This window comes from Dasypus novemcinctus, chromosome 10 (genome assembly GCF_030445035.2).
Source record: "Dasypus novemcinctus isolate mDasNov1 chromosome 10, mDasNov1.1.hap2, whole genome shotgun sequence".
NCBI lineage: Eukaryota > Metazoa > Chordata > Mammalia > Cingulata > Dasypodidae > Dasypus > Dasypus novemcinctus.
In genome coordinates this window covers 96,508,434-96,525,444 of record NC_080682.1, presented here as the reverse complement: position 1 = coordinate 96,525,444, position 17,011 = coordinate 96,508,434, and the positions used below count along the sequence as shown (strand labels likewise).

General features: G+C 35.1%; 1 protein-coding gene across 1 annotated transcript; it reads right to left on the bottom strand.

Moving 5' to 3' along the window:
• Positions 1-15,633: 15,633 nt before the first annotated feature.
• Positions 15,634-16,269, bottom strand: LOC105745402 (olfactory receptor 52A1-like). Its single transcript, XM_071218365.1, has one exon. The coding sequence runs from the start codon at positions 16,267-16,269 to the stop codon at positions 15,634-15,636; it is 636 nt and encodes a 211-aa protein (XP_071074466.1).
• Between the last annotated feature and the right edge of the window lie 742 nt (positions 16,270-17,011).

Below are 17,011 nucleotides of genomic sequence, written 5' to 3'. Positions count from 1 at the left end.
AATGCATGATTTTACACAGATGCATGGTGTTGGAGAAAAACGGCATTCACTGGGACACACAGACTGTTTGACCACAGGCAAAGAAAGAATTTATGGGGAAGCTCTCCCAACCGAGGGGGCCAGAACAGACTTCAGCTGCTGGTGGGAGTCTGAAGAGAGACTTCAGCCCACTCCTGGAAGGGGGATTTGAATTTATATAGAACTTTCCTAGGTGGGGAAATGACAGTTGGTGGGAGGGGCTGAGGGTCTGAATGAGGGGCAGGAACCAATAGGAAGCCCTAGAGTTAAAAACTTTCCCTGATAGTGACTAGAAGATAGTGGGTTAGGGAGATATGGTTTCTTGGAATGCTGCAAGAGCAGATGTTTCTTTGATCTGTAGGGATTTTATCTCCCTCTGATATGCAAGTAGGGAAGATTTCCATTTCCCTTTCCTCCCATTTCTATGTGGTTTCTTTGTTTAACCTGTGGGGCAGTACCGTGCCCTTGGACATGTCCATTTATGGGGAATGGGGTTAGCTTTTCCCCAGTGCATATCAGGGGAAAGTGAACTACAGCTTGTTAATTATTGCAAACCTCTAACACATGGCATATTTGAAAAATGATTAGAAGTTTGGTGCAAGACCAGGGAAAGTTGCTGGTGAAAAGGATGGAAAGAATGGTCTTGTTATTGATAATGCATATATGACTATGTCATGCTTTTTCTAAAAACTTTATTACATATATATTGCCTGTGAGTGAATGACCAAATTCCAATGCTTGACACTTGATTTCTTGAGGTCTTTCTCTGTGTATGATATTGCTCTAAGTTATTAACATGTTAATTTAATTTTCCCAGCAATCTTGTGTTACCCCACTTTATAGAATAGGAAACTGGGGATATAGAAATAATCAATATATATAATGTTAATACTTATTAGGGAGATAATGACACTTAAAATCAGGATATAGAAAGAGACTATGGAGGATCAGAAATAATCACAAAGAATAAGAAAAACAGAAGTGAAAAAATTGCTGGCGATAGGTAAGAAATTTATGGATTTTTACTTTTTTTAACTTTATTTCATCTTAGTCAAATGTCATAATACTTGAAAATATTCTGAAAATAGTCCTCTAATAAAGCCCAAGATACACTGTGAACATTTTGAAATAGAGTATTTTAGCCAAAATCTTAAAACTCTTACATGATTTCAAATTCCTCACAGAACACAGGATGACATGAATGCTATTCCAATTAATGAAACACTCAAGAGGACCATTTTACAAATTGCTGTGCAGTACAGTATTCTTTATTTGTAATATTAATAGTAGTTTCTAAAAATCCATAATTAATTATTGGACAACGTGTGGATATGTTGATTAAGGGGAAAACATCATTTCTGGGGGTGACATAAAGAATTCTATGATTGGTCTAAGATTTTATCAAAATCATTTTTGATTGCTTAGATGTAGATATAGAATACATAGCTACAAAAACTCAGATATTACTGACTAAATTAGTGTTAAAAATTAGCAGTGATCAATGCTTAATAATGATAATGAAAATAGAAACATAGGAGGATAGTGTTAAACTATTATCTAAAATAATAAAATTTACCAAGTTAAACACAAAGTCCTACTTTTTTTAAAAAAAGCTTTTGCTTAACATCTGTCTTGAGAAATTTGACTTTAAAAATTACACAAAAGACTGTCAGATTATGGTTGATTAAATGAAATATTAACAATCATTGTTCACCATTCTACAGAACAGGCAATAAAATAGGGTTGATGTCCTCTGACCATATCAAATAAGTGCATGTTATAGTGACAAGAACTAACATTCATGATGAGTTGTCAAACAGAATTAGAGAAGAAATTCTATTTTAAATTCCAACGTTGCAATTTAGCAATTCCTTAATGTTGTATCATGCACAGAATACTTTCTCTCCACAAGAGGAACATGTCCCTGCTATTGATTTGTTGTCAAATAATACTACAAGGCCTTTAAAAATCTTTCTTAGAATATCTCAAAAAAAATAAAAAGGTCAAAAAAGTAAATATGTTAAAAGCTACAACCTGGGAATTTGAACAAAGCTTAGCCAGGCAAATTGAGATTGATTCACATATGCTGAGTCTTGGTTATTAAATGCCCTGGTTAAAGGTGGACACTGATTATTAAAAATAATTCAACTTAAATTATGTATTGATGATGCTACTGGGCATATTGAGAATGAAGTATTTTATAAAGATAAACACTTTTAACCAGGGGTAAAAAAACCCTAAATGTTTCTTTCCTTCAAAAAGGTGACCCTTCATTTACTTCTTGACTTGACAAGATGTAAATTCTACAGGAGAACTCAATAAAAACATTCTGAAGTTTGCTGAAGTGATGTTCTCTTTTTAGTCATCATTTGTGAAGTGATATTTATGTCTAATGCCCTTTCTCACTATTTGCCTTCCATTAATTCTAGGAGCTTCATTAAATTAAACATCTGGGCTTCTCCTCTGCACCCAGGTTCACACTTTTATTATCTTCTAAGACTACTTGAGCATTTTCCACTGAAGATTTCAGGCATCAACTTTTCATTACTCTAACCAGTGAATCTTCCTCATTGAGATCACAGTAATCTTCCTAAATAATAATAATATTGATTGTGTCAGAAAAATAAATCCTGTAGGGTTGTAAGTCAAGCTAAATTTTCTGCTCTTTTTCTTATCACTCTTACACATATCTTGCTCCATTATTACGATCTATTGGGATTCACACCTTCATGAAGACAACCAGCCTCTACACCTCTTTATGTTTTAGATCAGAATGCTCCATTCTGGCCCATCCTCTTCCTTAATGGGAAAGAAAGTTATTATCATTCAAGACACAGTCACATTTAAACTCTTTTAAGAGAAATGTGTTTATTTCCTCAATGTATACTATGAAAAACACTACATAGCATTATCTTTAGAAAAGTAGTGGTATATTATAGCTAACTCTTAATATTTCCCTTTTTCAATTAAATATTTAGTCTATTTAGAAATTAAATACAATGGCTCTACAATCAAGAATACATGGGTTTAGAACTCACATCTGAACTATCTATCTGAGTGAACTTGGGCAAGTTATTAAAACTTTCTGGTCTTGTCACCATTAATAAAATGGGAATGATGGAATTCCATATTCCTCAATATTATAAAGAAAAATGAATGAAAGCATATAATTCACTTAGAATGGTGCCCATCAAATAGTAAACATTCAATAAACATTAGTTAGTGTTATAGATTATCATAAAAGTGTAATTTGTACATTTTATATGTCAAACTGTGAAATGTATCATATATACATACATGATATTATTAAATTGTATAATTTGAATAATTATATAATTATCAGAGTAAACACTAAAGTAGGTGTTAGCCTGATTTTATAGGTGAGGAACTTGGGTGCAAAGACGTTAAATTACTTGCTCAGTGTAGCGTATTGATGAAGTTGTAAACAGTGCAACCAATTCAAACAAGCACCATGTTAAGAACTAATCTTTAATTACTTTTATCCTTAGCACAGTGTTTCATGCATATATGTGTGTAATGAATGCTTTCTGAAGGAAATCATGAAGCCATAACATGATTAGGTTCACTCTTCAAACAGTTTTGGACTACTATTCAGGGGAGGGGTATAATTAAATTTTCTGATTTGAAAATATAAAGAACATTTAAAAATTGAGTTTGGTTAAGATGAAGGAAAAAAAAAATACAATGACATTAGGGGTAGTCCTCTCCCAAATAAAGAGAAAACAATTAGCTAGGGAAATATAGAACTTTGAGACATGAACAAATGTATAGATAGTCCCTGAGGGAGAAATGCTGATTTTGGCCTCTGAAGTTTTGTGTTTTTAGCTCCTTATTTAGGGCAGTCATGAAGCATAAAGTTTAATTATAATGTATTTCCTGACAGGTGTTTGTGTTCGGTCAGGAAACGTGAAACAAGGCATTACCACTTAAAGTTTACCTACCAATGGATCTCAAATTGGAAATGCTCAACAACAGTAACAACTAAATCTTCAGAAGCCCTGCACTGGATTATAGCCAACAGACAGACAGTATGCAGCTTATTCATATATTCATACAACAGATATTAAAAGGATGGCTACAATGTGTCCAGTTGTACAAGACACTGAGGAGAGGTAAGCAAAAGAGACAGAGTCCACAGCCCAGAGTGCCTGCAACCTGGTGGAGGTGCCACAACTCAACCAAGAAATGCTCAAATGCATAATTACACTCATATCTAATTATGCTCAATATTAGGTGCTTATCAACGAGAAACACAGCCTTCCTTCTATAAGGGCTCTTAACATGGCATTTTGATCTAGTTTGGGGGAATCATGGAAAGCTTTCTTGAAAATGATATTTATTTAAGTGACAAATGGCAGTTAACTAGCAAAGTAAAGAAAGTGGGACCAAGAAATGGATGTGCGAGAGTATTATAGGGAGGGAAAACAGGATGTGTGAAAATATGTGAACTTTAAGACAAGACAGGGCATAATAAATTTTAAAAATTGATGGAAGAGGACTTTATACCTGGGACACAGAAAGTGAAGTGGAGAATAGCTAGAGATGAGGGAGGAAAAGTAGGAAAGCAGAGGCGTTCTGTGATTTTAAATGTTCTTGGTCTTATCCTAAACCAAGAGGAAGACATTGCATGTTTCAAGCACAGTTTTGGGTTTTAAAAAGATCATTGTGACTGCAATGAGGAAAATTGGGCCAAGGCAAAAAATGGAAGGTTTCAATGCAGCAGATGTTTTAGCGGGCATTTTCTAGGAAAATATAACTTGATCCAGGATGGCAGCAACTCAAAAGTGAAAGAAGCAGAATGATTGGAGTTCCCTGAAAATTCTTCATGGTGTGGGTCATGGCTAAATGCAGACTCTAACAAGTTCACAGCTGCATGGCTATCATGCTTCCTTAGAAATGTTATTTTAGACCCGGGGTTTAGAGTTGATTAAGAATTGGTATGCGCATGAGGGTGTGTGTGTGTGGGTGTGGGCGTGTGTGTATTCAATCATTCAACATATTTGAGGGCTAACAATTTGCCAGGCACTGGGGAAATCATAGTGAACAAACAGCCTCAGCCAGTCTCAGAATGTTTACATTCTACCTCTTTCTCTAGTAAAATAGTTCTCATCAACTCCTCCCCTCTTCAGGTATTCTGACTTCTGCAAAATATCTTTTTGTAGCTCAGGGTCTCTTGTATCTACCTAGCATTATGAAGTAAAGATTTTTGTTTGACTTAATTTTGTTTCTTTCTAGAACTCCTCTCTTGCTCATAATTTATTCTCAAACCCTACCTTATATTTGTTTTCTTATATATTTTTTTTAACAAGGTACCCTTATTTCATCAGTTAAAATTTCATTTAGTACATGCAGTTTGGGCAACATTTTGTAGATCTTAATTCTATCTAGAAAATCAATAATCCTAATTTCAGTTAATGTTTTTCTTATGGAGGCTTCAAGTCCCTAGACCTGGATATAAAATTATTTAAAATTTAGATTATGAGGCAAGCTACAACAACCTGTATAAAATTATAACTGCAGGCACAAATACTCAGAAATGAATCTGCAGCCATATGTCCAGGTTAAAACCCTACATCTCATGATCCTGACAAAAGGCTTCCCCTTAAGGATTGGTTCAAGTCAATATTTCTCCAAACTATCTCCTTAATATTTTCAGACCTTGCCCTCCCTTCTCAGTACCCACTGTTTTCCCTCAGGTATAACCCTCTGCTGCCCCAGCCTTTTTCATTTCTCTTGTAAATGATTCCCAGTTCCAACTCCTCTCCCTAGAGCACTTACGCCATGCCCTTCTGCCTCCTACAACAAACTGTTAATGATTTTTAGTTTATTGTGTATTTATTATAAATGTATTTCCTCTATAAATGATGATCAACTTATCCCTACATTTTTTAATTTAATAGACTTACTATTTTAGAGCCATTTTAGGTTTAAAGAAAAATTGTGTAGAATTTTATGGAAAAATTGAGCAGAGTGCCCTTCCCATCTATCCCCACATGCAGTTTCCTCAAGTAACATCTTGTGTTACTGTGGTACATATGCAACAACTGATCAACCAATATTAATACAGTGTTATTGGCTAAAGCCCAGAGATTACATTAGGATTACTGTACAGTTGTATGGGTTTTGACAAATGTATAATGTTAGGTATCCACTATTATGGTATCATGCAAAAGGGTTTCACTGCCTTAAAAATGCCCTGTGCTCTGCCTGTTCATTCCACTCCACCCTGGAATCCCTGGCAATCATTGATTTTTTACTTTCTCCATAGTTTTGCTTTAACAATAGGGTTATATATTTGGAATTATGTAACTTAATCTTTTCAGAATAGCTTCTTTTACTTAGCAATATGCATCTGAGTAAGTTCCTTTGTGTCTTTTTGTGGCTTGAAATTTCTTTTTTTTCACTGAATAATATTCCAATGGGTAAATATACTACAGTTTATCCATTCATTCACCTATTGAAGGATATCTAAGGTACTTTCAACTTTTGGAAATTATGAATAAAATTGCTATCAACATTCATATACAGGTGTTTATGTGGACATAAATTTTCAATACTAGGTGAAAATAAGAAGAGTTATTTTTATGGTCATCCTAAACATTTGCTATCAACCACATGTGCTACCCTCAATGATAGGCTCTGGGATTATCTCCAGAATATCCAAGAATAGAAAAGCACTTTGTCTAATAAAGAAACCTGTAGGAACAGTGATTAAGCATAATAAATCTGCCTGGGTCTGAGCAGACACTCCATCTTATTCTACACTGCTGAGACCAGCTCAGCAATAGGTTTGCATGAAGGAAAGGCAACTCAGAACTGAAGAAATAAAAGGACAGAAGAAAGACACAAGAGAGGAAATAAAGATGGGACCAGGGGACTCACAGCTTCTGAAATTGAGAGCCTCAATCCTAGTCTCCACATTGTATTTATTTAGGAACTAACAAGCAGCTGTTTGTTATTTACTATAATAATGGACAGGTGCAACATTTATAATAATAAAGTACAGGTCATGCAAAGTACAAATGCCTGCACACACAAACATTTTTTCATGCTGATCAAATGGTGTTCTATCTAGTCAAGGCATGGTGTTCCTAAGCCCACACTTTTTGTCTGCATTATGGAAACATTTCAACTTCAAACCATGTCCTTACTGTTTTCCAACAACACTACACATCAACAATCTCCCCCATACCTTATGTGAATGGATGTTTTGCTGGTCCCAGCCCCTATGTGACAGAACAAACAATCATCTGCAGGTACTGCCAGGACCTGGGGGTAAAGAAAGAAGCAAGAGACTAGAAAATACAGAGATGCAGAATGTCTTGCAGGAAAAAGACATTCTCTAAATGTCTCATATAAATTCCACAATCACTGACACTTACTGAGGCTGCAGTGTGATCTTCAAACTTCAGAACAGCTAATGACATTCTTTAGAAAGGGGTAAATAATGGTTTGCATTTAATGCCTGAATGTGTGGTGGCTTTCTTACAGTTAATGTTGATACATTTGTTGTGGGCAATTGTTCCTGATAGCTCAGGTAAAACCCTACCATGTTGCTTAAATTTTCTCTAATATCCTTCTAATGCCACGACCAACATCGGAGATTTGCATCTACAATATTCCTGGTGGAGGATCATTCAGTTTCTACCTAGAAAACCCACTGATAGTGAGCTTTGTTTTTCAGCAAACTGTCTTTTCCATGTAGGGGCAGCGAAAGAGTCTTTTTATATATTGAATTAAAATGTACCTTTACTTTTCTGTTAGCATTTTCTGTTGATCCATATTGCTATTTCTGGTGACACTAAATAAATATTTTATTTTTATTTAACACATAATGAATATTAAAAATATTTGAAAATAAAAAATACATTCTTTCTTATGGTATGAATTTGAGATTATTCATTATTCAAACAAGAAAGAAATAAAACAAAAGAACATTGTGTTTAAACTTTGATATTCATAGAAATAATATGAAAACTTGCATTTTAGACATCAGTAGATTAAAAGAATCATTCTAGTAACATCATATACATTAGAAAATGTTTGAATTTATTACAGATTCATTCATTACTATAAATCTTGCCAAGTATACCTTCTTCCATTTTGTATTATGAGAAAATTTAAACTTACAGTCCTAAATGTCTCCATCAAGCCATGTATAATAATCTCGGTCCTGTATTACGTCAAAGCTCTTGTTTTGGTCACCACACCAGGAGACACATTGATTATTTGTGGTGTGCCTTACACCAACTACAGTTGATATATGAAATGCTGAGATTAGAATAGTTCAATTCATGATGTATAAATACTAAAGTATTATTTTAACAGATAAATCTTTTTTAATGCACATAACATTTATAGAATATTAATGAACAAATGCTCTTTTTCACATTTTGTGGAATACAACCTTAAATTTTTCTGAAATTGGGATTAAGAGCTGAAAAAAGCACTTGATTTCTTAGAAGACACTTAAAAATAATGCATTTGAATTAAAAATAAATTGCGAACATGCTAGAAGGGGCGTGGAATTAAATAACTACAGATATAAATATATAGAAAAATAATAAAAATTCACCAATGATTGAAGCAAAAACATGACAGAATGTTAATTATTTCTATATTTTTATTTTTAGAACAACTTTGTGGTATATTTTTCCATCCCTTTATTTCATCCTGTATAGAAAACTCTTTTTTGTTTGTGTGGTGGCTTTCTTAGATATTATATAATTGACTCTTTCTTACAAAACCTGAAATCTAAATTTTAACAACCTTAATATATTATGTGTAAAATTAGGAATATTTCTATAACCATATTTTTTCTTTCATTTTAAGTTTGTTTCCTACTGTTAGTAAATTAATAAGAAATACTCTATAATCCATGACTCATCAAATAATCTGGAAATTCTACCATGCATTTCTACTCAAAATACATCTGTTAAATTACTTAATAAATATTTTTGTATAGAAAATTATATTAACATCAGCCTCAAACTATATACTAAAAAATAAATTAGCATAAATACCCATGTAGGCTAAATACCATTAATGCAAATATAATTTTGCTATTCCCAAATCAGGCTTAATTGAATAATTTGTAACTTATAATGCTAAACTATTCTTTTGAGGTGTTTCTGGATTTCAATTGTGCCATCCAAAATATGGTATTACTTCAGAATACCCTTATATATTCCAGGCATAGGAACAGATGATTATCTAGGTCCTTTTGATAATATGTAGCTAAACACTCAAAGAAAGGATCCATAACACCAAGATCAATCCTAGAAAATGAGCACCCTGGGATGATTAAATTCAGTTTCCTTATACTGAGGGAAAACCATGATTCCTGGCTTGTCCATGCCCTCCCCTATGATGCTAGAATGTTGGATTCCCTGTCATTTCTGACAATCTAGTAGAAGAGCTGCACGAGAATGCAAATGAATATTAAACAATATTGTCACCACAAAATGATCTAAACATGGAGTTGAAACGTCTTTACTGAGAATTCATTACTGAGACTGCTTCTGCATCTTGAAGAGGAAGTAGGCTTTGACCACTCACTCCCCATCCTAAGTAGCTGAAGCAGTCTTTTAATCATTAGTTCATATACCAATTCTCTTGATCATTAGTTTGAATAATATAATCATAATTATCATCATAAATTATATAATGCCCAGTAATTTGTAGGTGCAAATATGCAGTAGTACCCAAATGTACTATGTTTCTTTCTCTCTAGGAGTCAGATCTCAAGAAAGTCATGTTAGGGCATGTCCTCTTGCAACAGCTCCACCCCAGAGCTCCTGATATTTGTCTTGGCTAGAATTCGTGGCATGAAGTCTTCCCATTGCTGGTTCTCAGTGCCTTTTTTCTTGGTGTTTGTGATGACAGTCATTGGAAATGTCACTATCATATGTATCATCAGGATGGAGAAGAGTCTTCATGAGCCCATTTTCCTCTTCCTGGCCAGGCTGTCAGTTGTTGACCTGTCTGTGGTCAGTGTCATTGTTTCTTGCATGCTGGACATCTTCTGGATGGATGCCAAGGAAATCAGCTTCAATGTCTGTCTAATGCAAATGTTTCTCACCTCTTTCTTTTATGTTATGGAGTTGGAATCCTCCTGGCCATGGTTTTTGACAGATTTGTGACCATCTGGAAACCTCTGAGCTCTACAACCACCCTTGCTAACAACATGCTTGTGAAGATGGCACTGGCAGTCCTAGCAAGAGCAGTTGCAGTGCTGACCCCAGCACCCATCCTGGCAAAAAGACCCAGATCATTTCTTACTCCTACTGTGCCTACATGGCTGTGGTAAAGATAGCCTGTGGAGACATCTCTAACCATATTGTGTATGGCCTCATGGTTATTGTAGCATCTGTGGGATTTGATCTGTTTTTTATCATTCTCTCATATGGCTTATACTTTGTACTGGTTTTTTTGGATATCAACTTGGGAGGCATGAGGCAAAGATTAGTTTAGGCTACCATATGGCTCCCCATGTACAGATTATTATTGACAACCTCTACTTCCTGGTGCCTCCCATGGTCAATCCCTTAATTTATGGGGTCTGGACCAACAATTGCAGGAGCGGGTGCTACGGATTCTCCACTGTCTTGGAGAATGAGGTTGGTGCCTAAGGGAACAGGACACCTGAGAAACTGGAGGGGGAAATCATGTTAGATTGGAGGTATTGATAATGTCTGCCAGTCTGGGAAAAGGAATAAGTAGGACAATAGAAAAACTTTTGTAAGGATGAAATGTAACAGGGCCATGATTTAACCATCAGATGTAATTGTTATGTAGCCCTCAAACTCAGAATCCTTCTCACATGTTTATCTGAAGTTCCATCCATCTACCTCATGGAATCTAAGACCAGAAACAGAGTGGATGCCACCACACTAAAATCCTTAAGATTGAGGAATGGAATAAACATGCATAAATTGGGGGGTGGGGAGGGGGGGATGTAACTATAGACTAAAGTAGTCATTATTATCCTAGCAGTAGAGAAACTTATAACATTGATATAAAGGCAGTGGCCGCCAGAAGTTCTGAAGGAAAGGAGAGGGAAGAATATGTGTAACATGGGGCATTCTGGGAACCAGAGCCTCTTAAAATTTTCAGTAGTTTGTTTCTGAAAGTAAAGTTTTAATTCCATGAATGGCATTCAAATTATTCCATGACATCACTCTAGGCAAACCGACTACTTTGTTCATAAAGAAACTAAAATCCCTTTCTATTTTAACTCTTCTTCCTGCTAGTTTGAATGTTTTATCCCTCAGTCTTTCAGTTAAATTCTTTCCCATCTCATGGGAAACTCTCTCCATATTTCCTTCTTAATGTCTGTCTCTAACAATGTCATTCACTCCATCGCTTCACCCCCAAAACATTTTCTCTGAGATTCATTCATCTGTCATTTGTGCTGTACATTCTTATTTGTTTATATACCTTGTCATTGTTCTTATACTGCCATTTCCTTAAGGACAAATTCCCTGCACAGAAATTGGATTTTGCACTGCTCATAAGCAGGCTAAAAACCCATGTCTTTAAAAAATGTTATAAAACACTAATGAATAAAACAAGGGTTCTGTATGTTAATCATACCCATTGTGCCATTCTTTACTGCCCATACTATAGATATCTCCTGATTTACCGCTAACACAAATACATACAGATTATATATATACACAGAAATATATAAAAATATTCTTTCATCAGCACATTTTAATCATTTTATTTATCTATAAACATCTATGTTTCATTCTTTCCCTCTCTCTCACACATGCTATCATACATTTATGCACATTCATACACTTCATAAGAGCTATGTATACATTCACAAGAACTTATGTGTATACTGTATCTGATACAAATCTGCAAGTACATCAGATCATTATCCTCCTTGCAATATCCATGCATCAGTTTTCAGAGGCACAAATTTGATGAAGTAAACTAATGACCTATCATAAAATGATCCCCTCACAGGCTCTTATTCAACATTTAGAACTCATTTTATACAATACTTCCTCTGTAAATCTTCCCTGAGCTCATCCCTCTCCTATTCCTCCACTTTACATGAGGTTACTTTTCAGTCATCTTCTTGTCAAGCATTTCTTCCTCAATCAAAACACATATCATACAATATTATATTCGCCTCCCTGTAGGATCTTTTTCTACACTAAAATTAAATTTTGTCTTTTATTTTCAGTTTCTAGTATTTCCACAGCATATGACTTTAATAAATATGTGTTGAATAGATAAGTCTCTTTTCAAATAGCTGCTAACATGACAACACCATGCTAGAAAACAATGCACAGTCTTATACATTTAACCCATTCAACTAAAAAAAAAATGTAATTAACAATACAGAACTAAATTAATGCTCTTTTAGGTATTTAAGCCACATTTTGAGCCAGATTACACACATGGACCTTCTCTTTGATTGATCTTACCTTGGAATTGGTTTGTGAAACTTTAACATATCTTTACAAAGACAAGGGCATTTGTTTGAATTCTCTAAAATTTTAACTTCAGTTTTTTTTTTATTAAAATTTATTTAAACTAGAAACAATGGTATTCTTTGAACACTTTGTTTTATAATTTGTTTTATATTTATTAACTATTTTAAGTAGCATTATTATTTCAAGGAGAGGCTTTTAATCAAGTGGGCTATAAAAGGAGAGTCGATCTTTAACACACTACAGGGTTTAACAGTAGAAGCCACCACAAATATGCAGCTGATGCTGACCTCTTCCTTTTTTTCAAGTAGCTATCATGATGATTACCCCTACTGAATTTTATATCTTGCGTTTTTATGCCTGTTCTCATTATTATTACTAATAAATTTCCTAATGATAATACCCTTTAAACATTTTGTTTTAATGCATGCTTAAAATACATTTAAAATATTATGTCTGTGCAAGTCTTTCAGGATTTATGCTTTTCTCACCATTTTAAATATGAGGAAAACTAGGTTCAAGAAATTGAAATATTTGAAGTTATCTGCTTACAGAACACAGCTAATAGACATATTGTTGGAATTCAAAACTAGATCACTCTGAACATATTTATGATCTTAATCTCATCACAAAATTGTTTCCCTAGACAGAATTTCTTAAGTTCAGGGACTGCAGGAAATTTGTTTTAGTCTTTCAGACCTTGCATACTGCATGGTAGATTGTAATTTAAAATGAAATCAATACACAGACAATGGCGTAAATTCTTGAATGGATATCATTATCTTGTATTGATCTAAATGATCAGGTAGTGACAAGAGAATTGAGAATGTCCTAATTGTTTTTGTTTCCCAGTAATATGTTCCATCCTTTCATTTGAGGACAATATTTTATATTATTTGAAAATGTGTCTCCTTTGGTCTATCCTTTGTGCACCTTTTTCTAAAAAAGACTCTGGATGGAATTCTAATCCCACAAACATATATAGAATTACCTAATTTGAAAAATTCTTTTAGGCTAGAATAAGAATTTGGTCCAAGTCATCTCAGTGATTTTAGTGAAAACAGGCTGTGTTGTGCAAAAAAAAAAAAAAAGTGTACCTATTTGTGTATCTCTAAGACCTATCTTGTGTACCTCGGAGACCAAGGATTCAGTCTACCTCCCAGTAGAAAGGGCTATAACCAAACTCAACTTTCCATAGAACCAAGAGACCTGCAAGGTCTATACATATAGAAAGCTGGTGTTTAGCATTGCTTTTTTTTCCTTCATTTTTAAAAAATGTTTCATTCAAGAAATGAGAGGCCCCCATTTACCCCTTAGTCCCCTCACCCCTCTACCACCACATCAATAACCTCTTTCATCATCGTGGCACATTCATTGCATGCTTTTTTACACTCCTGACACTCACGTTCAGTATGCTTGCCATAGAACTTAGACTGCTAAGTTAAGTACTAATATCTGCATGCTACGACAAAGCTACTTTCATAGGGAATGGGTGTTATATACCTGGAACGTACCTCATTATGTGGTCTGCAGTGGTCTAGACCCTGTCTATCTCTCTAAAAGATCTTGAAAGAACTTGGAAAAATGTGCCCATTCTTGACTATTCAATTTTTACATGTTTCTCCAATAAAACTTTTCTTTCTTTTCAAGCTGCAGGTCTAAATTTTGTCCATATCCCCTCAACCTGTTTCAGAGGTTGCCTTTAGTTGGTGACTGTTTATATATCTTTGTCTGAGGGCATTCTCTGGTTTGAGGAATCCTCAATACATTGGCAGAACAAGTAAGAAGTGTTGGGAACTTCTTATTCCAGGAGATACCATAAAACACATTAAAAAATAAGGGCTGGGGATTTTTAGATAAAAATTCCAGATTTCTAGCCCCTCATTTGGACAATTTGGAACTCTGTTTCTCACAGATTTTCCAGGATCCTCAGCAGGAGATAGCTGTAGTACCCCACAGTAGTAAGTTTCTCAGTAATGTGCACTGTATTAGCTTTCTTCCCTTCATCATTTTATTGTTCATTTCCTCACATATTTCTTCTAGGATCAAATCCCAAATAATCCACATACAGTAAAATCATTGCTTTGTTTTTGAGAGAAACCACGATAAGCTATCACTATATACCTATCACCTGTTCATGGATTAAGACCACCAAAAGTAATCTTTGTTCTTTCCCAATTTTAAGAAATTGTGCAATAACCAGCAAGGGTAAGAAGCCAAACCACTGTAGGAAGTGGAAAGACCTATCAGTTATCACCATGTTGTGCATGTGATGGTGTATAATCTCTTAAGTCATAGAGGCCCTGGAAAGGAAAATCTGTCATGGAAAGGAGACTGAGGGGATATAGCTACAATTCAATGCCTTGGCTTTTCTTTAGTAGCTGGGAAGTCCTATTTAGTTCTTCAAATAAGAGACTGTTGCATGGCCTTCATTAGAGCACTTACCTAAGTTAAATGGATTAGACCTCAAAAATTTTCGATATAGCTCTCAATGACCTTTGGGGGTTTGCAAATAAGGTCATAGTGAATTGCAACATTTTTATTCACGGAGAAAGGACTCCTTCCAAGGACATCACAAGTTGGACCAATCAAAGGAAGGTCTGTAAATGTGAAATGTCTGCATATATAATAAAAGTACTATATATGTGCAATTTAAATGATGTCAAGTGGCACATGACTGGGGCATGAATTCACAATCCTCCACTCAGCAATTAATTGTTTATATTTATCACTGATTAAAGCAGAGATGAGCCTGACTTTTGTGAACTGGTTGATCACAGAGGTCAGATTCTCACACTCTTGCTCAAATGTGTCCTCCTTAAGACCAGGAGAACAAAGTGGAAAGTTTCAATTGTATTAGAAGACTGTATCCAACCAATACCACACAGATATCGATCTTTGGCAACAAGAATTTCTTTGTATTCAAAAGCCTTTGGCTTTGGGATTCAGGGAATTTTCTTCTCTCATGAATACACATTCAACTTTTATTGCTATTATAGGTTTGTTATAGAAAATTGGCTAAAAATAAAATCTCACTGAAGAAAAAATTGTTCTGATGTTTAATTTCACATAGCTGTACACATTGCCATAAGTTCTGCCCATTGTTAGTTTTAAAAACTTGAATTAAATTATGGTAAATAAAATTTCATCTTCTAAAGTCAAATACAGCATTCAAAATCTCATATTTGATTTGAATAATTTTTATAATATCCATGTGCTCACAGTAAGAATGGACAATAACCACAGAACGGAAAAATTGCAGGCGTTTGAGTAGAATGGGTGAAATGCCAACAAGCACTGTTGCCCTTATTGCCACCACAAGCACCATCCACACTAGAACAAAAGGGGTAAGGATGGATTTATGCCTCAGAGGATTACAGATGACAACATATCGATCAAACGCCATGGCCAACAGGATGCCAGATTCCATGCCCTGCAAGGTGTGGATGAAGAACAGCTGGGCAAGGCAGGCATCAAAAGCAATGGAGCAAGAGCCAAACCAGAAAATGGCCAACATCTTGGGAGCAATGGCTACACAAAGCCCCAGATCAGTAGCTGTAAGTACTGCCAGGAAGATGTACATGGGTTGGTGCAGTCTGCGTTCTGTAGGGATGATGATTAGCAAGAATATGTTCCCCAGCAGAGCTACCAGACACACAGCAAAAAAGGGAAACCCAATCCAGAACTGCACATGCTGTAGTCCAGGGATCCCAATCAGGATTACTGTTCTGGGATTCATATAAGACATATTAGTGATGCCCATGGAAATTGGTGAATTCATTCCTCACCACAGATTCTGGTAAATAGTCAGTGAAAGAAGATGGATGGGAAGGGAGATGGGCACCCCTATCATCATTCCTATCAGAGCATAAACAACATGATTGTAAATGTGACCATGTGAACATGAACCTTTGGGTATCATTTTATATCAATATCAGTTTAGAGCTATTGTATTTTTACAAAGTCAAGATGTGCCTTATGGAAGTGGAAGATGGTTCAGTGTTTATCATTAGACATCAAAGAAATGGAAATTATGATTTTAAGAGCAGTGAACATCCTGGTTTTCTTAGTCTTCTCAGATGGTAATGTTAACTGCTCTGTCCATATACACCTCCAAACTTCTGGCCCATTTCAGAGTAGGTGATATTTTCCTGAGATAATGGAGGGCTTGGTAGAGATCCTCAGTCCCTTAGTGCTGCTTAATTATCTCAAAGCTCAGAATCTTCAGATAATAACAATCTCTTCCAGTCCCATTCTTTCTGGGTTCATGAACAAAAGAAATAAATACAAAAGAGTGAGGGAATTTCTCTTTCAATGATTATTGGTTGAGTTACGTACATGTAGGTCAATTATCCAGGTTTTTGAAGATGATGTGGTGTAGCAACTCTTTTATCAATAGTGGCTGAGTGTGCTTGACTCATGGAATTAATTCTGGTTCATGAGCTTTCATAGAGGATATCAAGGCACAATGGGATGACAGGTGATATAAGTACTCACAGATCTTACAGAAGACAGAAAGTTGA

Bases quoted from the DNA above. Each gene is read 5' to 3' on its own strand.
- LOC105745402 (XM_071218365.1), bottom strand. From the start codon at position 16,269: ATGAATTCACCAATTTCCATGGGCATCACTAATATGTCTTATATGAAT.